Source organism: Saccostrea echinata, unplaced genomic scaffold (assembly GCF_033153115.1).
Source record: "Saccostrea echinata isolate AGI-Se365-2 ecotype Australia unplaced genomic scaffold, CSIRO_AGI_Sech_v1 ptg000033l, whole genome shotgun sequence".
Lineage (NCBI taxonomy): Eukaryota > Metazoa > Mollusca > Bivalvia > Ostreida > Ostreidae > Saccostrea > Saccostrea echinata.
Window position 1 is genome coordinate 31,179,778 of NW_026889782.1, and position 26,605 is coordinate 31,206,382.

Sequence of the window (26,605 nt, forward strand, 5' to 3'; positions counted from 1 at the left end):
AGAGGTAGACAATTCTTGATGATCAAGTTTGTGATAGCAACATTTTTTCTGGCTCCGCACTTTGACATTTTTGCGAAGAATTTACTGGGAAAGTTTCACTTGAATATATCGCTACGTTTGACGGATTCAGCATATTCACATGTAATATGATACATCATATTTGATGTTCCACTACAGAATGCAAGTTCATTTTCACATAACTTTTGATTTAGACCGTAGATTTTGGAGGCATGTTTGCCGATCATAAATTGACATGCAAATAATTTACTTTGAACAGTTTAACCTCCCCCTGAGTTTACTAACGAGAACATTGATCTGTTAATAAATGAATTAGGAGAATCTAAGTTTATTACCTTTAATTTAAAATTGCTACTAGGTAGGAAATATTTAACGAATAATCCAGTAAATAAATCTTAGTCGATAGTCGATATGATCGAACGATAGTCGAGGAATCGAATATTTGTTGACATCCCTATTAATATTATTTTTCAAATTATTTTGTTTCTTTTCCTAGATCCGCACATGTAATAGTGTAGATATTAAGAGGGGAATATAGGGGCAAGGAGTAAGCCAAGCACTCCATTTATTTCGCTATTATTTCTGTGTGGAGCGCCAACTTATCATAAGATTCCCTTATTGAAGGTATCTTTAATTACTTGATGATATAAATAATTCCTTAAATAAATTAATTGATGCTTGCATCAAATCAGTTATTACTCTCGTCCATTGAATTAATACGCGCACAATTGATAAGACCAATAATTTTTACGATGCGCGTATCATTGCTCTCATCAATTCAATTTATGTGTGCATTGGAAGCGCGCATCAAATTTCTAACACAGACACTTAAACTTGTACTTTTCTTATCATATAAACAATTTAGCCTCTCTATCAACAGCAAAACAAGTGAAGGCATTTTCCTTGGCGTAAATCGCTTATAATTAAGGGATTATATTTTTTGTGAGGATAAAAATATATCATTTATTAATTGTATGTTGCTGAACGTCCCAATCGAGAATTGTTCAATCATATAGAGACGTCACCATATACCGGTGAAGGGCTTCGAACGATAGCATTGTTCTCCCGCCTACCTCCAAGTCAATTTTAAAAGTTAACATATTTGAAGAATTTTTCATATTTTATAGATATTTATATGAATTTTCAGAAAACATCACTTATTTGGGAAAAGAAAGAGAGATAACTCTGAAGGTTTGGTAAAACTTGTGTTTTTCTCTATAGAAACGGAAAACTGAAAATGTTTTTTAAACATCCCCCCCGTGAAACAAAAATTTCTTTTTACAGGTCATATGGATTGTTATTTCACAAATTCATACTAAAGCTTTCTGTGTTTCACGGGGGAGGGGGAGGGCATATGTTTACTGACCAAAATAAAAAAAAAACCGACAAAAATGCTCAATTCTTCACAAATTATGTTTAATTTTATCTGCGTAAAACAAAAAAAAAATTTAAGGAACATTTTTCCATATCCAAGAATATTTAAAAATATGCTGAGGCTTTCAAGCACGATTTCAATGGAAAACATCGTCTACCCCCCTTATAAAAAGAGTTGGAATTAGTAGTAATTAATTATTTAACACTGGTATTAAAATTATTAATCAATTACCATTGAACTCCTCTTTTCATTCAACAAAGATTTTTTGACCAAATTGCCATTAGGATTGAATTTAATGGATGTAATACATAGGCGGGAATCGAGAGTTAGCGTGTGTAGTTCTTTAGACCTTTACTCGGCACTCAGGGCCATTGAGCAGTGAGGGATCTTTATCGTACCATCGCCTACCGTGACACGGGGCCTCGGTTTTTAAGGTCTCATCCGAAGGACCCGCAAAGAGCTAGGTTTTCTTTATCCATAAAATGGCCATAAAATTTCCTCGATAGATAAGTAGCTACATTATTTGCAGCACTCCAGGCATCTTCTAAGGCTTGTCTGGTTGCTTTATATCCCGCCCTGTCCTTATATCAATTAATTGATTATCACCCTCCGTCTCATTTCAAATATCAAAATAAAGTAGAGACTTAGTGCTTTCAATTCCTATTAACATTTTTTTGAGAATCCAGGTATAGGAAAACAGGCTTTGAGAAAATGCAGTGTTCTTGAATTTTGCAGAAAACATGCGTATTTGACTACCTGCAGCAAAGAATTAAAATATGAGCACAGCCCACGATCCAAAAATTAAAACATGTTTTGTGATCTTCAGAAACAGATCTTTCATTATTTAATTGCATATTTTGGATCGGAGGTTGTGCTCTATATGAAATATTGAAAAAATACCTCAACTTTTGGCCATTTCTGAGGGAATTTATAGGAAATGGGGAAAATGACGCATTTTATGACGTCATAATGCATTAACTAGAGAGAAAATTACGTCATGTTCAATAGATACACAATCACCAAGGGCCCAAGTAATAAATACTGCATTTTCAACCAAAACTGAGCAGTTTCGATTTTACAGAAATTCTCAGGGCCATAACTCCCCTAAGTGGCTCTTGCTCTTTAACTTCAAAGTGCCGAGCGCTTGGCGAAAGAACAGTTGCTACTTATCTTTTATCCACTTATGTCAGTCGCGGTCGAGATTCGAACTCACAGGCTCCCGATCACGGAGCAAGCGCTCTACCGACTGAGCTACCGTGACGGTGAGAAAAATATACGAGGGAAAAAGACTCTTCAGAAAATAATAATAATAATGGACAAAAAACATACCTTATGTGTGTATCTTTGATAATGCATTTTAAATTATATCAGTCCAGATATATCTGTGTGGCAGTATTTAAAAATTACAACAAAATATTTCTACATGTAGTTTACAGTTAATTTACAAGACTTATAAGCAGAGTTAATGTAATTTAGAACACCAAAAAGTAATCTACAATTACAGACAAGTAGTATCGGGGGGGGGGGGGGCGCATTGCCCCAAATTTTTTAAACATAACGTTTTACTCTTTATTTAGAATGAAAATGTTTATTTAAAGGCCGGTTGTCCCCATTTTTTTTTCATGATTTTTGATGGTCAAAGTTTTCCAGACATTTATTTTTAAATCTTTGCTTTTCAGTCAATTTTTGTCCAACCCCACCTCCCACTTCGAAAATGGATACTAGGTGCCTGTCCAAATCAAATTTAAAGGAATGCAATGATTAACACAAAGGGAAAACTGTCTCTTTTAGCAGAACAGTGTCCTCAGCGTCCAAGTGGCCCCGAAGCGTGGCATCTTCTTAAAATCCGAATTTGTAGAGTTTGAAAAAATAAAGCATTATATATTAAAGAAATATAAAGATTATAAATATATACATTTGACTCTTCAGAAATTGAATAAAATTCCAAGCATCTAGAATAAATGATACAAAATCATATCAGATGAAATGGTTCAGGAAATCAATAAAATGTAAATAATGTATGTATAAATTTGAGAATAAATGTCTTCTTAGTTGTTATTTGTGACCATTAATTCTGATTTAACGGTGCAAACTGAGTGTTTCTGGCATATATATAGATGCATTTTCCCGTTTTTTCTTCCATTCATGACAGAGAGCACACGGCGGATGTAACTGGTCGCCAGGGGATGCTCACTCCTCCATGGCACCTGATCCTATCTCTAAAGTTTGAGGTCCGTGTTTGCTCTGCTCCAAATTTGTATTGTTTCATTTGACTTTCGAGATTGAATACTGTTCGTCATCTTCATATTTCATGTTTCATGTTTACAGGGCTCTAATTGGCTCCTAATTTAGTCTCCATGGTGCCTAAAATTATGATTGGCGCGTAAAAGATTTCTATAAGTCACGTAATTGGTGACCATTTTAAATTGACTTGGTGATCGTCAAATTCCTGAACTATAAAAGTTATCATTTCTTTACAAAGAGCAGAAAAGATGTTTGAAAGTTAGCAAGGACATGTCTCTATATATTGACTAATATCAGTTTTTAAATTGGTGCTTAAGAAAAAAAAATTACTTGGTGACTAAAATTTTGCATTTGTGACTTAATTTTAGAGGTCAAATAGAGGCCTGGTATAGATAAGTTACGCATAAATACTGTGTGATGTTTACTTAGTGACGTCTGATCATAATCCTCGCCCCTCAATGATGTACCGTACTGAAATGGAAGACATTTACCTAGTGACGTCTGATCATCATCATCAAACTCCTTGCTGATGTCCCGTACTGAAATGGAGGATATTTACCTAATAAAGTTTGAACATCACCATCGTCTTCCTCACTGATGTCCCAAACTGAATAATTGGAGTCCAAGGCTCACGCCAGTATTCTGGAGACCAGCGACCGTTAAGGAAGGCATCGTGACAGTTGTTAAACCACTATCCTCCCCCTCCAGCGTAATGAACAGCACAATTATATCCAGCCCTGTCGTTATCGTTGTCCGGTGTACTAAAGTACATCCCTGACAGATCTTTGAATGAAGACCCAGTGTTTAATATACTGTCACCTGTATAATTAAAGAAAATTAAAATTAAGAATATGAAACACTAGTGTATATTGAATGTGTTTCATAATAAGAACGGAATATTGAATATAATGACACGGTGACATGGTAAGAGAAATAAAGGAACACAGTGGCTTAAAAGGGAATAAATATGTAATGAAGGATAAAAAATGAAGTTATTACAGATATAATAGGGAGCACAGCGAGCAGCGTGAAGAGAAATTTCGGACTTTGCGCATTGATCCAAATGAATTTGAATGAATTACCTGTGGTCCCATAATGCTTTGTGAATTGCATCTTGCCGCAAACAACGTTCTCGCAGTATAACAAGAAGTTCCAAGAAAAATATAAACCTTGATTTGATGGATATATAGCAGATAATTAGTAGATTAAACCGTCTTTATTAAAATTAGCACTGTTCAGACTTCGTTTTGGTAATGCAACTTACACTCGACGTCATGTGACTTCAGAGTCTAGATGTACTAAACGTCACGTGCGGTTTGAAGAGCCCGATCGAAATGAAAACTGAATATAGGTTTCTGCGCTCGTTCTAACGGTCGTTCTGTCAACAAATCAATTAAAACAAGTAGAGATATTTAAGAGGCCATTTGCATGGGTGCAATGTGTTTTTATGATTTGATTCATAAATTTTACGTACATTTCCTAGTTAACCGATACGGCCGTAAATTTGTATGAAGATTCATTGGAGGATAATGTTAGGGTCTTGATAAACTGATTTAGTGCAAGAGCATACATACAGTGGTTCACAGCAAGCTACCAAAAATGAACTCTGAAAGTATAAAGGTATTTAAAAAGTGTTTCGCTCCTGATGACATCTTGAATAAAAATTAATGGTTTCTATATTGAACTCAGTTAAACAGCAAAACATTAGTAATCATTCATACAAATACGATTTTAACAATGGGATAGAATCTTTATTGGATCGTGGAACTTCCCAAAAACTCCAGTGGGAGTTATAAATATTAAACTAAGCTAAAAATTATAACTTGGTTATGCCCTTCCACTATTGAAATTAAAAGATGACTTTAATACTCTAACGTAACTGGTTTAAAATCACGTGACTGCCAAATGACATGAGAAGTCGAAATTCGTAGAAAATCTAATCATCCTCAATATTGAGTTAATAACCATAATTACATTTGTTTGATATTAGATATTGAAGTATCAAGATTGCAGCTAATTCCTTTATTAAACTGTAGCTATTTTAAGATTACTAGAAAGAAATTAAAAGTTATGTTATAAATTTAGCAAAAGAAAATCATTTTTATTTCCTACCCTTTTTGCTAGAAGAATCACGTTTTTTTTTCCGTTAATGACCACAATACTTTCTGGAAGTTGTGATTTTTTTTCCTGGGGAATCATCCAAGTATCATACTTAATACTATGGTGTAGTCTCGTTTAAAAAAAACAATTAGACAAAGACAGATAATTGTTCGTTCTTATGGATTTTGTGAATTATTTGGCCTCCCGCTCAATCAGCCGTAATAATTTTATCTTAATATATCTAAATTCACCATGTTTTTGTAAAACAAAGCTTCGGTTTTGTGCATATTTCAACATGTTCTGCTAAGCAGAAAAAAAGATTAAAAGTTTGCAATGTTATATGTGCATAATGCTTTACCCATCTGGTAAGAATTGCTAAATGTACGTGATTTCTTAATCTAAGGAACTTGTCAGTTGCTTAGATATTTATTTACTATGTACTGTATAACAATCAAATATATTGGATTTTTTTCTTGGGGAGGGAAGTGGTGTTAGGTGATAAATTTCTTTAAGTCGGAAAATTTTCATATGTCTCTGATATCTATAACAATTATATTCTCAAACCGATTATAATCCGATCATTTGATCCGCTGACAGAGATCTCTACACAAGGATCTAAAAAAAACTCCATTCAGGGTCATTTTCAGGTGAAATTCCAATCATTCAATAAACGTTCGCTGGCAAGAATTTAAAAACATCTCGGAATTCACTTACTCAGGTAAAAGTTCCGATGATAAACGAATGGAAAATTGTAGCCTGTTTTCGGTAGCCTGTCAACAGAATGACAATAGTCTTTTCTGTCCATTAATATATTTAGTATTTGCTTTTGCATTTTTTTAGCTCTCTGATTGTTCAAAACTTCAATGAATATTTTTATTAGAGATGTTTCTGAATATGAATCGAATCCGAATCTGAAAATGAATCTGAAACGAATCTGAATCGGAGGGATCTCGATCCCGATTTGAAAACTGGAAAAAGATATCAGTACAAGAAAATTTCTTAATTATACAATAAATAATATAAGTACATGTATATGAATATTGATATTTTTTCTGTGATTTATTTTTCACATGTACGATGACGAGGAATATATGGAATTTAAATATGAAAAGTGTTAAACCTTTTCTTCCCCTTTTGAATTTAACAAGTTCATAATTACTTTTGCAAAATACAAGTACATGTATTTTTATTCTTCTGTTTTATTATTTATTTTTTGCATTAATTTTGTTTGTTTGTTTGTTTGTTTTTGTTTCGTTTGTTTGTTTGTTTGTTTGTTTTTTTTATGGAATTCCATATACGACAGCCAACTGCTTACTGCCAACTGCTCACTGCTTCCTGCCAACTGCTCACTGCTTACTGCCAACTGCCACACATATTTGAATAAATTTTCATATTTATATTGATATTATGTGAATTTTTATAAAATGATTTTTTCCAGGAGGGGTCCACCCCGGTAAAAAAAAATTCAACCCAGAAATTTCCCTACAAGAAAAAAAAACACCTAAGCTCCTTTCCAAACTGTGAAAAACTTATTTCGTGGTGGTGGTGGTGGTGGTTGGAGGGGGGGGGGGGGTTAACTACTTATGCTTCCTATCTTCATATCTATGACTTTTCATACCAACTTAACACGGATCCGCGTTTTCTAGGGGGTCCAAGGTCACTTTTAGTTGGTTTAGTATATACATTAAATAAATCTACAAATTCCAGGAGGGGGGGGGGGTCCGGACCCCACCGACCCTCCCATCTAGATCCGCGCATGTAAAACATAACTTATTTGGGAAAACAGAGATGTAAGTCTCTAAGTTGAGAAAATTTTTCACCATCGAAATTAACGGAAAATGGAAATTGATTTACAAAACATCTTCCCCATCGAAACAACAAATCTTTTTTTTCAGTTCTTATGAATTGAAAACTTTATTTCACAAATTCATTCCAAAGGTTTTGTTGTCTCACGGGGGGGGGGGGGGGGTCACGTGTTTAAAGATTAAAAACAGGAAAATAGTCATTTATTACCAATTTCAAATGAGATAACAAATAAAAAAAATGTACTTTATCAATCTCATATGTTGAATTTTACATAAGTTAAACATACGGTGAGATTTAAAAGTCATTTATCCATTTCCATGAGTATTTGAAAATCTTGTAATGTTTACGTTTTCAGCCTGATTTCAATTGATAAAATTTTCTACCCCCTTATGAAAGGAGTTGTAATTAAGAGCAATGAACTCTTTGTCACTGGCTTTTAAAATTAGTACTTAATACTAATGAACTTTTCTTTGCATTCAAACAAGTTTTAAAGTCCAAATTGCCATTTACATTGATTTAAATGGATGGAAAATGTAGGCGGGAATCGAGAGTTAGCGTGCGTAGTTCTTACAATAATAACAAAATTTGGCGGATTTAGGAATTTCTAAACTGTCAGGCGAGGAAGGAGTAAATCGGAAGAAGGAGTATTTCCTCTTAAAAACAAAACATTTAATTTCTGCATTTTGTTGCAGGCAAATAATTTTTTTGGTAGCTTTTTATGACGCGGGAAGGGGGGGGGGGTCACATACGACAAAAGAACGAACTTGAGTAACATTTGTTGGTATATGTATTTATACTAAAAATATTACTGAAAATTATAATAACATAACTTTTCCCTAGTGTAAAATATCTAGCAATATCTTTCGGTGTTTCTTAAGAAAAGTACCTCTATTTGGGAATTTTTATATGTGTCTTATGTAAATCGGTTTAATTGCTAATGTTGGATCTGTAAAAACATTCGTGGTGGTAGTGATGGGGGGGGGGACGTACCCACTAAATTAATTTCCAACATATACTGTACAGTAGTTCTCCTTCCTTAAAGACGCCTTTAACTTATTTTATTCCTTGTCAAGGGAATTATGTTGGGTCCCCCCCCCCCCCCCCCCCGCACTGATATTGCTTTTCCTTGCCTGAAATCAACTGTTTTTACATATAGTAAAAGGCCTTTATGATTTTTTTATTAGTATTTCTGATATAAATGCATATACCAACAAATATTACTCAAGATCCTATTAAAAGTTTGCCCCTCCCCCATTTTTTCTGACGTATATAAACCTTTAATACCCCACCCCCCACCCCGTCAAAAAATCTATTGAATTATTTGCTTGCAAGGAAATATGGGAATTAAATGTTTTGTATTTAAGATGGAAAACTCTTTCCACCTATAGTATTTCTTCCTTGCCTTCACTGTTTAAAAATTCCTGAATCCGCCAATTTTTTGTAATAAATATTATTGTAATCTACCATAGAGTTTATTCAATTAAGCATGTGTATTAAAGATAACAAAACAGGCAATATCATCTATGAGCAGTGGAAGTTGGCAGTAAGCAGTGAGCAGTTGGCAGTGAGTAGTTGGCAGTAAGCTGTGAGCAGTTGGCAGTAAGCAGTTGGCTGTCGTATATGGAATTCCATGAAAAAAACAAACAAACAAACAAACAAAACAAAACAAAAAACAAACAAACAAAATTAATGCAAAAAATAAATAAATAAATAAAACAGAAGAATAAAAATACATGTACTTGTATTTTGCAAAAGTAATTATGAACTTGTTAAATTCAAAAGGAGGAAGAAAAGGTTTAACACTTTTCGTATTTAAATTCCATATATTCCTCGTCATCGTACATGTGAAAAATAAATCACAGAAAAAATATCAATATTCATATACATGTACTTATATTATTTATTGTATAATTAAGAAATTTTCTTGTACTGATATCTTTTTCCAGTTTTCAAATCGGGATCGAGATCCCTCCGATTCAGATTCGTTTCAGATTCATTTTCAGATTCGGATTCGATTCATATTCAGAAACATCTCTATTAGAAAGGTCACCAGAGGATGACTCTGAATTGAGTTTTTTCAGATCCTTGTGTCCTATAGTAATATAGTGCATGGGTAGTTTCTAGCCCTTGAACGTACTCACCCTTTTTGGCATTGATTTTTAATTAGGAATGTATGTAGACACTCAAAATGTATCTGACAAAAAATCCAAAAGCATATTAGCAGGATCCAACCTCCTCAACTGATTTGTTCCACGTACATGTATCAAAAAATCCAAAAACATATTAGCAGGATCCAACCTCCTCAACTGAATTGTTCCACGTATCAAATGAAACAGATAATACCTGAAATTTCCAATTTGACTTTCCTTAATCTTATTGATCATATAACAGGGATTTTCATTTTCGTTAAGTGAAATGAACGCTTTGTCTTCTGAAACCAATAATGAACCTCGTTCTAAGTCAGCATGTCATAAATTCTATGGCTGTCTTTATGACCTTGTTAAAAAACATAAATTATCAAATTTTTCGTAGTTTATTTCATGCCAGTTGTAAGGCCTTTGTTTTTATACTAAATATGAATTTAGTACAGAATTTTCCTTCTACCTAATCAATACAAAGGCCTCACCACGGGTGTAACAGGTGCTGCTTACTACTTCTGTTCACCTGATCCCACTCTTGAATTTCTGGGAGCCCTTGTTTATGCCCTGTTCACAAATTTGTATTGTTTTTAATTTTTTTGTGACCGATCACTGTTCGTCTTTTCAGTTCACGCCAAAACTATATTAGTATTACTACCAAAACAAAGACGAATGGAAGCATTTTCCTTCCCATATCTGATGTATTTGGTAGTTGTCCTTTTTTGTGATAATAAAAGTGTATTTGATAGAACATTGGTCTAATTGAAAAATTTTGTACCATTGCGTAAAATACAATGAGAATAAATTACTTAATTGTATTTATAAAGTGCTTTGGTGATAAGTTTTACAGTATATTAGTCTTCGTTGTGACTTTGCACCAATTGACCTCTCTTGTGACAGGAAATGAAAATTACAAGAAAACATTTCTAGTTTACCATTTATATACACCACTTATTATCATACATCATGAACATTATTTAATATAGAAAAGTAACAAGAATCTATAATTTCAGGAAAGTATTTCAGCAGAAAAAGAGAAACACATGAGCGTAATAATGTACACAGGTGGTAGAGTGTCTCTTTTGTCATAAAACTTTTTCAGTGTCCATGGAACCGCAATCTCTGGCTTTTTTTCAAACTTCTGTCTGTTGAGTATAAACAAAGAAATTTCTCTAAAATATGATAGTAAGCAAAGCATCTTTCCCAAGAAATTATATAAAACCCCCGTAATCCAGAATATATGAAACAAATTATTTCAACTTAAATGTTTTAAAAAATGATTAAAATGATTAAAAAGTAAGTAATGTGCATAGTAAGAATGTATAATTTTGTAAGTGACGTGAGAAAGTAAATGTATACAAGGTATAGATAATTAAGAATATACCTAGTGACGTCTGATCATCATGACAGTCTCCTTTACAGAATTACCATAATCCAATGCCGGATACCATGGGAAGACCCAATATATGCAATGTATATAATGTATACAAGGTATATATAATGTATATATTAAGAATATACCTAGTGACGTCTGATCATCATGACAATCTCCTTTATAGAATTACTGTAAAACACTGGCGGATACCATGGGTAGATCCAGTCTGAAGAGGACCAGCGACCGTTAAGGAAGGCAAAGTAACAGTCGTTAAACCACCAGCCTCCTCCTCCTGCATAAACAGCACAGTTACCTTCATACCTGTCATTGTCTCTGTCTCGGGTACTGAATGGCATCCCAGACAGATCTCTGTAAACCAACCCTGTGCTTAACATTCTATCCCCTGTAAAATTAAAAAAAGATAATTTAAAGTATATATCACACACTGATTGTCAATACTGAGAATATCAGAAATGAACTACATGTACATTGGATGTATTTAAGAAATAATTCCTTCGTCGGATGAATTGTTGGAGAATATACCCCGATAGTCGAGAGATTTTGTTGGCAAATAAAAACCAAGACCGAAGGGCGAGATTTTTATTTGCCAACAAAATTACGGGGTATAATTTCCAACAATTCCGACAACTAGGGGAATTATTTCTATTCTACTACGGCGAATACTTGATCCTCTCTATAGAGAAATGCAGAAGCTAGGTTTGGACGTCATGAGATGTGTCTTGCATCGTCATAGCAGAGTACTACTCTTCGTTCATTTATATCTCAAGCTTTAGAAAAAGTGTGATGTATTCTAAAAAAAAAAGTAATTTTTTCTCCACCAATCTGCATCACAATCAAAAGACACCTCTATCTTTTTCCTAGTGAAACACAGTCAAAACTAGAGGAAACCGATTTGAATTTATTGATAATTTCTCGATAACGATTGTGATTTATTGGAAAATAATGTCCGTGGCATCTCTCTGATCTTCGCGATAACCGTAATAGAATACAAAACTAGAGCAGAGCTCGTTGCAAAGCAACGAGTAGGTCTTCCGTTGGAGCTGCGAACAGGAAGAAGTGACCTTGAGTCAAGGTCATGCCACATTCTAAGGTTATAAGCAATCTTGTAAGGGGTATCAACTTGCAATGTCTCACCAGTAGAAAGACAGTTAAGGAATGTTGTTTCTCCGTTGATGACCTTGAACTCGTTCAAATGACCTTGCATCAAACCATGACACACTCTGGTTATAAGCAAACCCCATCTTTGTGTTACCGACTCGACAAGTTAACACATGTTCTTTCAGACCATTCATCCAGTCAAAACATTCTTTCCTTAGTGACCCTAAATTTAATCAACATGGCCGTAGGAACCGAGGGAGGGGGGGGGCGTGCCCCCAATAATTTTGCCGATATATAGATTACTATAGTAGACATAGATACTATAGCTTGTGCCACCTCGATAGAAACGTCTGATAACCTTCTTTTTTTTGCTTGTCAAGGAATTTTTGGTAGTTGGTGACCTTTTTTTTGCTTGTCAGGAAATTTATGGTAGTAGTGCCCCCTCAACTGTCAACTGAAAATGTATGGCTGTGCCCCCCCCCCCAAAAAAAAAACCTCTGAATTTGCTTCCTATGGGCCTGATCAAGGCAATGATACACTCTGTATGATATCAGCGATACCCTTTTGTGTGTTTCGCAGTTGACAAGTTCACAGTTTGCATTTATTGCATGATAGTGAGGGAGACATGAAGATTTCTTCGCCCATAAAAAATCATATTCCCCGAGGGCAACTTGAAGATTTCTTCGCCCATGAAAAATCATACTCCCCGAAGGCAACGCCCGAGAGAAATATGATTTTTCATTTGCGAAGAAATCTTTATGTCTCCCTCACTATTATGCAATAAATTGTTTATAATACCGAATTAACCAAAATGCAGGAATTACAAAGGAGATCCAATGAATAAAGCAAACATGCATTTGATGAGAACGATATGAAAGAGATGTAAGTTACAGGTACACCAATAGCCTCGTTTCATTAAAAAAAAATCCTACGTGACAAGTTTGTGTGATCACACCAGTAACATTCAAACACCATTACATTTTTACACATTTAAATCGACACAATCAATCAACGATAATATGCTGACGGTGCGACCGTTGGGCGAGTGCATTGTTCACTTAATTTTAAGATCCACCTCTTCAAACAGCACGAGACATTTGGAACGTCTAGACTGTGACGTCTCATGACGTATTTTAGCTGTATTTCCATAAACGAATTTTGAAAAGTGCAAACATTTTAATAAAGAACGTTTAATCTAATATCTCTATGCAATTCCATTAATTAAGGTGATTTTTTGGGGTGAATTTTTAGTTGTTGTTACCGCGCGAACGAAGTTAGCAGCGTCGCTATAAACAATCTAACTCCTCACTCGTTTAATTGTGACGTCACAATCGTGAAACACGACGTTTTGTTGCAGGGCAAACATGATGGACACGTGACATTCTCGGCCAATCAAATTCTATTTTACTAGTGATTTTTCACTTGTAAGCTAGTTTTCACAGAGGTATAATAAACGTTTTTTTAGACCATACATCGAAATAAATTATCATAATTTCTATAGTCGTAATTTATTAGGTTCAACTCACTGCTTTAAAGGATCATTGTAAATGTTTTATGCCCAATTTGGATACTGAACAACATGTGATTTTTGAAACACTGATGCCCCCATATGGCATCTTATGGCAAAAGTTAAAAGTTTCTCAAATGCAAGTCAAACTCCATGGTCAAGATCAAAAGATAAAAAAAAAATGTTATTACCCAAATAAAGGTCTTGAACAAAGAATATACTGTGAAATATATACTTGTATGAAAGCCACAGCAGCAACAGTTTAAAAGTTATGGCCAAGGTTAATTTCTTTAAAAGGTCAAACTCCAAGGTCAAGGGAACATAATTGTTTGTACTTGAGGGAAGGTCTTAATTGTTACAAGGAATACACATGTGGTATTAAAAAAGCCTTAGCACCAACTGTTCAAAAGTTAAAACCAAGGTTAAAGTTTTTCAAAAGTAGGACATAATCAAAGGTCAAGGTAAAATGGTCAAAATTAAAGGTATACAATGACAGGCCTTGTCACAAGAAAATTACCTATGTAATATAAAAGCCCTAGTACTAGTCATTCAAAAGTTATTGTCAAGGCTAAAGTTGTTTAAAAGTTGGTCAAACTCCAAGGTCAAGGTCAAATGGTCAAACATATTTATACCCAAGGAGGAGACTTATCACAAGGGATACAGATGTGAAGTATAAAAGCCATAGCACCAACTGTTCAAAAGTTTTGGCCAAATTATAGTTTGGTAAAATTTTGCGAAAGAGGATCAAACTCCAAGTTCAAGGTCAAGAGGTCAAATATGTTGGTACCTGAAGGAAGTCCTTGTTACTAGGAATACACATAAGAAATATGAAAGCAGTAGTTCCAACCAATCAAATTTTATGGGCATAGTTAAAGTTTTTGCGGACAAAGAGGCTAACACAGTCTAACAGACAAATAGACAGGTGGACAGGACAAAAACTGTATGCCCCCCGGATCTTCGATTACAGTAGCATAATAAAATGTCGGCGTCTTTAGGTTTTCGCATTGGCCTTAAATCTGAAAATCCAACGGATTACAAGGTGCATTACGATACGCTTTCACATCATGTTCTATAACCCAGAGCATATTGTCTGCAAAGATAAATATTTAATTCAGTATTTAATTAGCTATGCATAATTATCTATGTTGTTTTAAAAAGGAAATATAAAAAAAAATATTTGTTTTATATTTTTCGATGTAGAGATATACAGAAAATGTTTTCCAATTTTAAGTCCTATCGCAATACACATTTAAAAAAAAAGTGTGTGTTGGAGGGGGGGGGGTCATTACATTTTTGCTGGGATTCGCCTATGTATGATCGTAGAGAAACAAAGAGTGGGGAGGGTGCAAGCAGCAACTAAATCAAAATTTACATATTAAAACTACAACAAAAGACTATTTTCAGAAGGTCTGCCACCCCCCCCCCCCCCCCCCCCGTACAATCCGTACAACGGACCTGTGAGAAAAATACTGATCCTACATTCAGAGTCCCAGGGCACCAGGAAAGAGTGGCAAAAAGAGAATATCGGTTTATTTCAGTCTATAAGTCGAATCAAAATATCTTTTCCTCAAGAGTCTTCTTTCTTTGAGTTCTTCCCAGTGATCGTGTGATTTATTTCATTTAATTTACGTTCTGTACTGGACTTGGAAAATGAGGACATCTTTAGGTTCCTGAGCTGGCCTTGAAGCCCGCAGAACAGATTTTCTGCTTTATGATAAATTCAAGTGATATGTAATACGGTATTAATTTTGTGTTGATTTTATTAATGTTAATTTCATCAAGAAATATGAAAAATTAATGTTTTAACTATACATAGTGAGGCATTTTTTGTGTGGAACGATTATTTTGGGGTTTTCACGATTTTTTCATATGGTACACATGATGAGTAAGTGCAATAAATATAATTTGTGGGGTCTGTCCACAAGTACGTGTTGTCAAGCCCGTAGAAAACAATTACAGTTTTTTTGGGAAGGGGGGGGGGCAAATAGAAATTTCCACAGGTACTTGTACTCGATTTTTTCCTATGGTACACATGATGAATAAGTGTAATAAATATAATTTGTGGAAAAAAATGTCCAACAAACATTGGGGTTGAATTTGGGGGGGGGGGATCCTGTCCACAAGTACCTGTGGAAATTTCTTGATACATAAACAGAATTTAAAAGCATGTATTAGACATCTTTTGAAGGGGAGAGGGCACGGCCGTAATTAAAAGTTATATAGAGACTAGGAAGGAATGAACTGTCATTAAATTTTGGTTAAGAACTATTACCTAAACTCTTCACTTTCACATTTTCAATTACAGATTCTTGTTTTTAAAAAGCTATACATGTACATTTATATGTATCTATTAGATGCATAAATTATCTTATTAATCATTTTATCTTAAAGGAAAAGTAAAAATCTCAATCAAACTTGTTCCGCATATTATGCTCTCTGATTCATTACTCAACAGATGCTTCATATACATGTAAGAAGGGAAGACTGCAGACTGCAGGTGTGATAAATTCACAGCATGCAGCTCCAGCCTTAATTCCAACTTTGTTCCAAAATATTATTATTCAACGCGAAAAATTAGAATTAGCCGATAGAATATTTTGAATCACTTCGGAAATGCTGCCGTAACACCAGACTGAGTTCACAATATCGAGTGATTTTGATTGACAGGTGTAGCGCCGTTGTGCATGGATTTCGTGTAACTATACATGTACTGCAGATTGTGGTTGAAAATAATAAACAAACAGATCTAAAGAAAAGATATTGTATACTATACATATATTTGTTAAGAACCAGTTCATTCATGAAACGAATTTAGTCGTATTATGTGGGCCCATGTTAGATTTGACAGGTTGATTTACTAGTAGAAATTCAATGGACCACCGTCATTTAGGGTATTCCGAATCACCCCGCACATCGCGACTCTCGGTAATTTACCTTACCGCTGTACCTCGCACGACACATGCACAGGTGTGACAACCAAACAGTCATTACTAGTAAGGTCTATACTTATTGCATACAACAAATAAAGAGGTAAACATAATGCGTTAACTAAAAGAATTAATTATTTTAATTCATTAACTTCCTATCCTTTTCGAAGAAAATGCCCGTGTAGAAACGTATTTCTCATCGATGTCGTGGCGTTGTTGGTGGATGAAACATGGCATATAAGGTATCGATAGAACGGCAATTTTATAAGCTTTTGTGAGTATTATTTGTTTTTTATAACACCTCAAAAATATACTAGTTATGGCCGCATTTGTAGCCCCCTACAGTTTCGAACCACGTGTGTACATGCCCCTAGCCAAATAAATTGCACACGCTACATGTATACTTGTTATATGTCAGATTATTATTTTTTTTTATAACATTGTTTTTCTTAAATGCAAGGGGTATGAAAGTAATGATTTGACAAAGCAAGAGCTATAATAAGACTATCCCGGGTCCCGGTATACACTTGATCAGTGTTGATCAATGTTCATATGTACGAGTACACGTATGCAAATAATTCGATAGCTTTTGAAGATTTCAACATACATTTTTGTAACACGCATATTTGTAATAACCACTTTATATACAAAACAAAATTTCATTCTCTTATATGGTAATATGGACGTCGTAATAGATCTGACTGAATGCTTGACATGCCTGTTTCAAAAACGTTTCCTAAGTTATCTTAAGATATGCCTAAGTTATAACTTTAGAAGTTCCTAAGATTTATCACAGCTGTATCACGAAACAATCTTATCTAAAAAAAAATTTATAAGTCATTTCTTAAGTTGTGCCTTTAAGGACTAATAAAATAACATTCCCGCTCTATATACAACTCTCAGTATGGTATATATTTTTAGATTCAAAAAGAAAGGGTGCGAGGATTAGGGATTGCCCCCACTTTTAAAGGATTTGGCCACAAGTATGCTTAACATTGCGAAGTGTTTTGCTAGATCTAAGCATTCACAGACACACCCTTTCAAGCCATCTTCCCTTCCGAGCACACGATATTTGTATTTTAATTTTTAAACATTGTTCTAGGCGTTATACATTTACTTTATTTTGTTCTTATAAGGTATCTACATGTAAATAAAATTTTAAAATGAATGCTTCGTAGCGAACACATGCGAGTTTATATTTTTCAAACAATCTTTGCCAATTACTACACTGCATGTACATGCTAGTTGTTTGTGCGGTGTAGAGCAACAATGTATTTCAACATCGAGGTGCCCGCGGCTCTCTGTGGCCACGTGTATGTAAACGAGGACTGGACTACAACACTTAAAGACACAAAGCGGCAGAGACGGATGAAACTGTTTGCTATATTACAAAGACTTGAATTATAGTACATGTATATTTGAAGGAATTTTTATTTATGTTAATGTTTATTTAATTCTATAAATAATAAATGGACATTCACAAGAGTGGTGGTAAAAATAATATGTGCGTAGCATGCGTAGTAATTACAATTATTTACCGAAGCCCCCATTCAATTACAATTGCAGATGAATTAAAATACAACAACACGGGATAGAGCAATACTTTTTTTAAATGTATTGTTGCGTGAACAGACAAAAACAGCGATTAAAATTCAAAATGATTTTTATGCACCAGTGTTTGGAATTAAGATTATAAAAGATCGGTAAAGTAATCTTACTGATTCGATATAATTAAAAACATAACTTTCCATTAATTAATAGCTCTTTGCACAAAATTGACATTATACGCGATCACAAATACTAGCTTTGTTTATGGTCACAGGTGGCTAGTACACTGGTGACCTCGATCAACAGCGTGGGATTCGCGCGTTGGGTTACATAACTAAACATCGAGCTGAACATGGAGACCGTAATATGCATACAGCTAATGATCGTGAATTATTCAATGCATACAGTTTAAAATCACTTACAAAGTTTGTTGTAATAATAAACGTAGAAAGATAGATTTAATATTCTCCGCTTTTGAACACTATTAACCTAATTTAAAAAAGAAGAAAAGAAAGACTAGTTGTAATAAATAATTTAATAGTGAACCATAAACCACGTTTTAAACCTTATTAAAAAGAAAATTAACATTAAATACCGCAGGGCATATTATTGATAGCAAGTCTGTTTAAGTTATACACATGAAGAGGTCTAATTTCCTTGCCGAATGAAAAACGTTACCTGTTTACCTGGCCTGCTTTCTAATACGTATTACGCAATACCCATGGTATACTCGAACAAAACAACATTTTCATTAGATCAAAAAGGTGTAAAAGAACAATTTTGTTCCCAAGATCCAGATCGAAATATTTACCGTTTTTGAGTTATAAAGCAAAAACTTTTAAGGGCCCAAGATCCCTAATCATAGGGGCCAGCCCCTTTTAAATAGTATAATATGAAAGCCCTTGCAATTATGCGCAACTTTTGTTCTACATGTCTTAACAAAATATTTCTAGTTTTCAAGATATAAAGGAAAATATGTCAAATTTTTTGCTGTTTTCCGCGTTCTAACTTTTGACCCCTCTCTAGCGCCATTTTTAATGCAAAAATCAAAAAAAAAAAAAACCGATGTGCACAACTTCAATGCTTCCTCTTTTCAATTTCAAAGGGTTTTGTGCTCCAATTATAACCATTTCTGAGCCTTTGTCTGGAAATGGGAGGCGTGCAAAATTCAATCAAAGGGGAATAACTCGTGAACAGAAGGTAATTTCCGAATTGTATTACGGTATTCTGACAGTGTTTTGTAAAGTCTAAAAGCTCTGAAAATTTGAACAAAATCTGTTTAAAAATGAGGAAGATATGAAGCGTCAAAGTTGGCGTCTAGGAAAAAAAAAAAAAAAGAATAATCTTAATCATCACAATCAGTAGAAGGTCTTCCGTTGGAAACGGAAGACCTTAATAAGAATGCGCTATTAAGTATAATGAAATGGTGCTATGGTAAGAGATATAAATGAGCAAGGTCTCATATATGAGTAAACATGTGAAGGGGGATGAGTTAGAGTTACAGATACAGTATTAAAAAAAACAACAGACTTGGATATATACAAAGTATATAGAACTTAAATGCTAGAGTGTTCGATAATTTCAATTAAAAAAACGTTTATTTTCTATTATATATTTATGTAACATAATAAGTCGTAAGTCACTTTTGTTATGTTTATCTTCAACACACTGTAGCCTTTAAATTAATATAAACATCAGTGTATGGAATAATTTTCATTTCTTCTGATCTCTAACACCCTCTTCCCTTTCTCTTCCTTTTTCTAGTCTGTAAGATACATTCTACACCTATACGCATACCTAAGGTTCCCGTAGCAGGTCCAGCCAAAAAGAGTTTGTAGTTTTCTGCTTCATCAAATACAGAGAATTGGTTGTATAACTCATATAGTGTTGTACGATCCACTAATGTGATGGAAACGTAGAGGGAGGAGTTGTGTCCCTTTGTCATCTGATTGATTACGTCATTACCTGTATTAAAGTTTATTTGAAATCACCAATTAATTTATTTCAGGAACTTTTGAATATAATTCAATAATCAGAAGTTCAATGATTACCCAGTGTTAAAGTCTGATCTATGATTCGCTTTCAAATTTGATATTTCACTTAAAAGACCAAGGATCTTAATTTTGGCAGCAAACCAGATATTCAAATTTACCGATCCAGACTTTCTGTTCCGGTGAACCAAAACCGTTCTTAAACTCTGCCCAGTTCCTGTCAAAACTCAGAGATCCGTCTATTCTTTTTTGGATTACCTTTAAAAGTTATAAATTTGTATAATCATTCTTCTCATAAAAAGTTGTAAATTTCATATGCAACTAAGGTGTCCTCAGAATATATATGTTTCTCTTTTTTTACCAGGTATTTTAACAATGGAATTACTTATTCGAATTTTCATGATATTCAAAGAATTTTGAAATAAATTGATACCGTCCATCCTCCACCCATTGTTTTCATATCGCAGTAAACTTGAAGAGGACCCAGGCTGCTACCATAAAGATAAATTTCGTATACACCTGACATACATTGACCATTTCCACGAAGATCCTTACAATCTCTAGGATAAACTTAAACAGAAAAGAGAAAAAAAGAAAAAGAATGAAGAAACTACATATATGGACGATTTTATATGACAAGACAAAGTCCCATAAATACATACATGAACTTAAAATGAAATTTAGTGAAATGGCACGACAAATCAAGATAACCTCCTACGATTTGATTCTGATTAATTATTTTATTATCTAAAAGATATGCGGATTTTTCCTTTAATCTATTATATCGTAAAATATGTATAAAATCTTTATAAAAAAATCTCAATGTTCAGTTCAACATCGATGGTATTCGTAGTGTTTAAATGTCGTCAACATTAAATTTTCGAACTTGTTGATTGATCCGTTGTACATTGAGAAAACTAACGAGGGATGATCGAAAAGTAATGTCACAGATGCTCTACAGTATTTAAAAATTAAAAGTTATCAAAAAAAAAAATCAAAAGGATAAAAAGGCTTTTGGGACTATTGCCTTAAAAATCATTTCGATATATATGCATTATTTTTAGATATATTAAAATAAACACATCATAAGGTCTCCTCTATCGCCGAGGGGCAAGCATTTACCGATGTCCTTATGATGTTTCCCTTTGGAGTTCAATTTTATAGTTCATCCATAAATCTGTTTTATATCTCACAAATACTTTTTTCAAGCACACTCCCAACTTAATTGTGCTAGAGCATTTAGTTGTGAGCTATTTCATTAAAACAAGTTTTAAATTTCCATATTGCATTTGATTATTCATTGTACCGCAGCGTCTAGTTTCGGGGTATCCCATTACAAAAATATATACAATATCTATACTGCAATTTATTTCAATTTGCGTACATGTATATCTAGAGTATTGTCGAATTTAAAAGGAAGTGACGTGAAAGGCTCATCCTCCATCCATGTTCATCTACCTAGCATCTCTCCATCCATTGATTTCCATTAACATTGGTATTTTCTGCAACTCTGGTATCTTTAATATAACTTCTATTACCTTTATAAGCATTAATACTCAAGTCTGGCGTTAAGTCAGGTTAAAAGTTTATCACCTTTTCAATTGAGGAAGAAGAATGTGAGAAGAAGAATAGTCAATCTTTTACGTCACTTACTTTTGAATCTGGCGATACATTAGATCTATGCACAAAAAATGATTAAGTAAATAAACATTTGGACAAAGTTAAAAAAAAAAACAAACATTAAATACTCCAACTCAAAATAAGACAATTTTTGGCAAAATGGCAGTAAATATAATAATAAAAAAATAGAAGCATTTGAGAGGATAAATTGTTGATGGTGAACTGAAAATGATAACGTAATGGCGATGGCTGTTACATGTTTGACGTGCGGCGTTAGACAACACTGAAGATGCATCTTATATTAGTATTTTAAGTATTTTATACAATTGTTTGAAAGGCAAAAAATAAAAAAGATGGTGGTATAAGTAGTTTGTAAAATTTTGTTGATAACAATTGAATTAATTTTTTCCAGTTCCATGTAATGTCTGAGAATAGTTTTTTTTCGGATAAGTAATTAAAAAAAAATTCAAAACATCCCGATCCGACTTCCATAGGTCTTTTAATATTATCTATCGCTAAAAATTGTTTAAAACTGTTCTCTTTATGACACAAAGACTATTTATAGAAGAACAGAAAATATTTGCAAGCAATTCCATTCATGGTGTGTTTGCAAAAGACGTAAGCGCGCGTGTGACTAAGCCTGTGAGCAGAGAAAGATAAAGGAATCCCCTATATTTTGACAGTCGTTAAACTCTATCCCCGTTTGACACGTTTAACAAGTGTGTGTGTGTGTGTGTGTGTGTGTGTGTGTGTGTGTGTGAGGGTGTGTGTGTGTGTGTGTGAAATATAGTGTGAAAAGAGAATGATAATAATAGCAATGCATACCGTTATAAGAATAGTATTTCCATCCGGTCTCGTCCAACATTACGGAAGTGAAAGTTCTCCTGTGTACACGGCACTTCTTCAAGCTCGGATTATAGCCAAAAAATCTACATGTACACTCTCTTTGACAATTCACGCCACACTCGATCAACGACCGAGAGTTATATTCTCCTAAAAGTTCATTGTTTGATTTTTTTTATCATCAAATTCCAGTTTTGCGGTATATTCTAAAGACGCATTGGTAGTTTGAGACACCGTAAAAAAGACAACAATTAAACAAATTATACAAATATCACTCATACTGTCCTCTGTGTTTATACAATAAACTACTGCGTTCTTGTAAGAATTTGCAAATTGATGCTTCAGCCACAAAGTATAAATACCAGATCCTTGATCTATCACGGAAAAGTGATTGCCTACTAGTGACGTATTCTCTATTTTACTAATCACCGATATATCGATTCTATTTTGGATGAATATGATAGTAGATCATAAGCAGGAATTATGAAATCTGATATAGACATTTACATTGCAGTGGAATCCTGAACATTTATAGCACTTGACCTCTGATTTCATTTAAGGAAAAAAATGCTTTAATAGCCTATACAGGTAATAGTGGAATATTGTTACTTAAATAAAGGAAGTTGAGAATAGAAAAAAATAAACTCATTCTAATTTTACATATAATTCATTTGTAAGTTACCATAAGAAGGAAAATTTTTGCAGTATTTAAAGAAAGGTATCTACTGAAGTGCGAGTGAGAGAATAAATTATTTTTTTCTCAGCAGTAGCGTTATCGCTGTCGTGTAGAATTATATAAAAGAAACTTCATATGAGTTTTAATCAATTTCATGTTTTATATGGTTTTTATTTTTAAGTTTCTTAAAATTCTTTTCTCGGCATTTTAAAATGAATATTATTTTGTAATTTATATATTTCTCTCTCAATATATAAATTAGTCTATATAATTTCAAAGATAATATATTTCCATTTCTAATTTTATTTTTATTTCAACAATTAGAACGTCTGAAAAATAATTTGATCTCTAATTTAATCTTCATGACTTGGAGTAATTAAAATATAGCCTTCAGGCTTGTTTACAACTTGTCATTTCCTTCATTGTCTTTTGCTGAATTTTTTTTTTAAAAATACGTTATATTCCCGTATATTGTACTATTTAAGATGCTTAGGGGAAAGAAAATGAAAAACAAAGGGGGGGGGGTGAAAATTTGCCTTTAGCAAACTGCATTGTTCATCTTCACTCTCAGGTGCATATAGGTGGAAGACCTGAAAAATTTAAATAAAATGAAATCCAGACATAAGAAACTCAAACTAATTGAAAAACGTAAGAAGAAGGTATCTTTTGAAATTATCAACAAAATCATATTTGAAGAGCTCCTAGAAATAATTGTTATCAAAAGATAAATTAATAACACTTGATTTTCTATACGTTTGTACATTTGTCTAGATCGACAAGTATTATGTTATAAAGGATTTCGTTCTTTATCTCTCATTACTTGCCGCTTTATTTGATAAATGCATTTTGAAATATCTGAATATTTAATTTGTAGACTGACAGAAAAAAAGTAAATGTTGATCACTAAAACAATATAATTTTATAGAGTTTTACATTTAGAACATACTGACTTTTAAACCATTTTTTGACACAAGAAAAATTTAAAACAAATCATTTGAAATAAATGCACGCATATTATTTATTCAAACAATGATTTACAAAAGAATTTCACGATAAGACCATTGTATTTTAATTATTCACAGGCACACCTACATGTCATACATTACTATACACGAAGAGTTACGAAAGTGCGTACGCGTAATTCTAACTTGTATTTTACACGAACAAGTACGCGCATACGGTTTGCTATTGTCAATCCATATCTTCTCTATCTTCGTCCTTTTGAAACATAAAGTAACAAACAGTTAGCTCAATAGTCTATTGAAGAAGTACAAAGAACGTACGTTATGCATAACATATCGGTACTGTCTCTAAATTTGATTTACGTTATTTACAAACATAATTACAATGTCTTCTTTAAAAGTTACAACTTTTGGACTTCATCACAACGTTACTGATTTTACGGTACTTAAATGAGATATATGTAGATTCTCTGAAGCTGTTGACTTGAACCTGCCTTATGCGCCCACCCCCCCCCCCCCCCCCCCCACGTAAATAGAACTTTTATTTAACTTCACCGTATATTTGATAGCTTGAACGAGTGTAAAAAATTGAGGAATAGATAATTTTCAGACAATACATTCTGACAGACAGTTAATGTAACTTGATTCATCCTTACACGTACTTCTTTAAGAACTGTGCTTGTGTAAAACTTATGATTTTTTAATGCACGATTTTCAAAATCATTTTTCCTCAACCATTTTTCGCATTGCATAAAAAGTTACATTTAAGTTCTTAAGAAACAGTATCATTCTTAAAAAAAATATCCGAACTTTTAAAAAAGAATTGAAACGTTCTTTATGAAATCTTCGAAACATTTGATATTTTTGCAATGTTACAGCCATCCACATCAATCCCCATTTTCCATTCCAACAAATGACAGTATTATTAATTTCGTATTTTCTACTACACGTAAAAGTATAACTTACATACTATTTCGGGGTTATGAGGCTTTAAACGGCTTTACTTTGTCTTTGATGTTAGTATTTCTTTATAGGTCATCGTTATTAATATTATTTATTCCAGCAGTTCTGCTTTACCCCATGGTTCACCATGTTCATGTCAGATGCACTAACCAGGAATAATCCCCAAACTCATTTAGTACTTAGTACTTACACAAGGTTTAGTTTAGTTTGAACATATTTTATTGCATAAATAATATACAGTTGGTTTGAACACAAGTTCATCATGAACTGTTACAACTGTCCTAACGTATACAGTACAAGGAGAGAGAGGTTATAAGATGTAGCATTTTTGAAACAAATTGCAGAGACCGAAATTTGATGACTAATTAAATGTATTTGGTGATTGTCAACGGTATAGTGTATCGAATGATTAAATTGTTGAAAAAAATTCTGGATACATTGATAAGCTGAGAAATTGTGGTCAACCAAAAGATAAAATATCATGATAATTTGAATTATTTAGTTTCAAATGAAAAGAAGACATTAATAATTTACAAATAATATTTGTTTTTCATTCCTACCCTGTTTAACTCTCCCTTCCTCATCCATAATTAACCAACAAATGGTGTAGATTAATCCAACCATTACACTGAAGCAAGTATTTATAGACTTAGGTTTTGTGAAAAATGAAACGAAAAAGAATTGTCAGTAGCATTTGAATTATTTATTCTAATTCTAGATGAAAAAAGAACAGTTATAGCAATAAAACGGTTTTGCTATATCTGTCATTGTTACTCCTTGTATCTTTGTCTTTTGTATGGATTATTCAGCTATTTGTGACATTCATGACAGCAAAAGTTTATATCTATTTAACAATTTATAAAACCTTCGCTGCTTAAAATGCGCTTTAATAGGACATCGTATTTTAAAGGGGTATCAAATACAGCCATTAAAAAAGAGAGAAAATTTTGGAATGTTTTCTTTTTCATAATTTTCCAATAAAGAATGAAAAAGCGAGAATTTAAGAGAAATTACTTTTTATATTTACCAGATATACTTGAAGCATTCAAGATTTAAAGAATTTACCACTTACCCCTACGGCTCCCTGAATATGTCTCTAAAATAGATGATAGTTCTTACGTATTTTTGAACAAATACTAATTGTTGTGATAGGTTCCTTGTATTAATAAAAGAGGTACAGCAATTTGTTTAAGATGAGTGATGCATTTTGCTCTTAAAATATTCTTTTTAGCAAATACTGTTTGAAATGTACCCATTTCTCATTTGACAGATAAACCGACTCTTTCCTAGATTAACGGATAAAATGATTTCAGACATACCGAAACAATATTGCCAGAATTAGGAGATTGGGGAACTGATAAATTATGGTCTACAAAAAAATTACAAAAAGACA

General features: G+C 33.3%; 1 protein-coding gene across 1 annotated transcript; it reads right to left on the reverse strand.

Annotated features, from left to right (window-relative positions):
* Positions 1 to 11,202: 11,202 nt before the first annotated feature.
* LOC133198412 (ficolin-1-like) lies at positions 11,203 to 25,800 on the reverse strand. Its single transcript, XM_061334507.1, has 5 exons — positions 25,773 to 25,800; positions 20,582 to 20,718; positions 20,310 to 20,406; positions 19,955 to 20,122; positions 11,203 to 11,459 (listed from the first exon to the last, which is right to left on the reverse strand). Exons 1-5 carry the CDS (start codon positions 25,798 to 25,800, stop codon positions 11,203 to 11,205), a joined length of 687 nt encoding a protein of 228 aa, XP_061190491.1.
* Between the last annotated feature and the right edge of the window lie 805 nt (positions 25,801 to 26,605).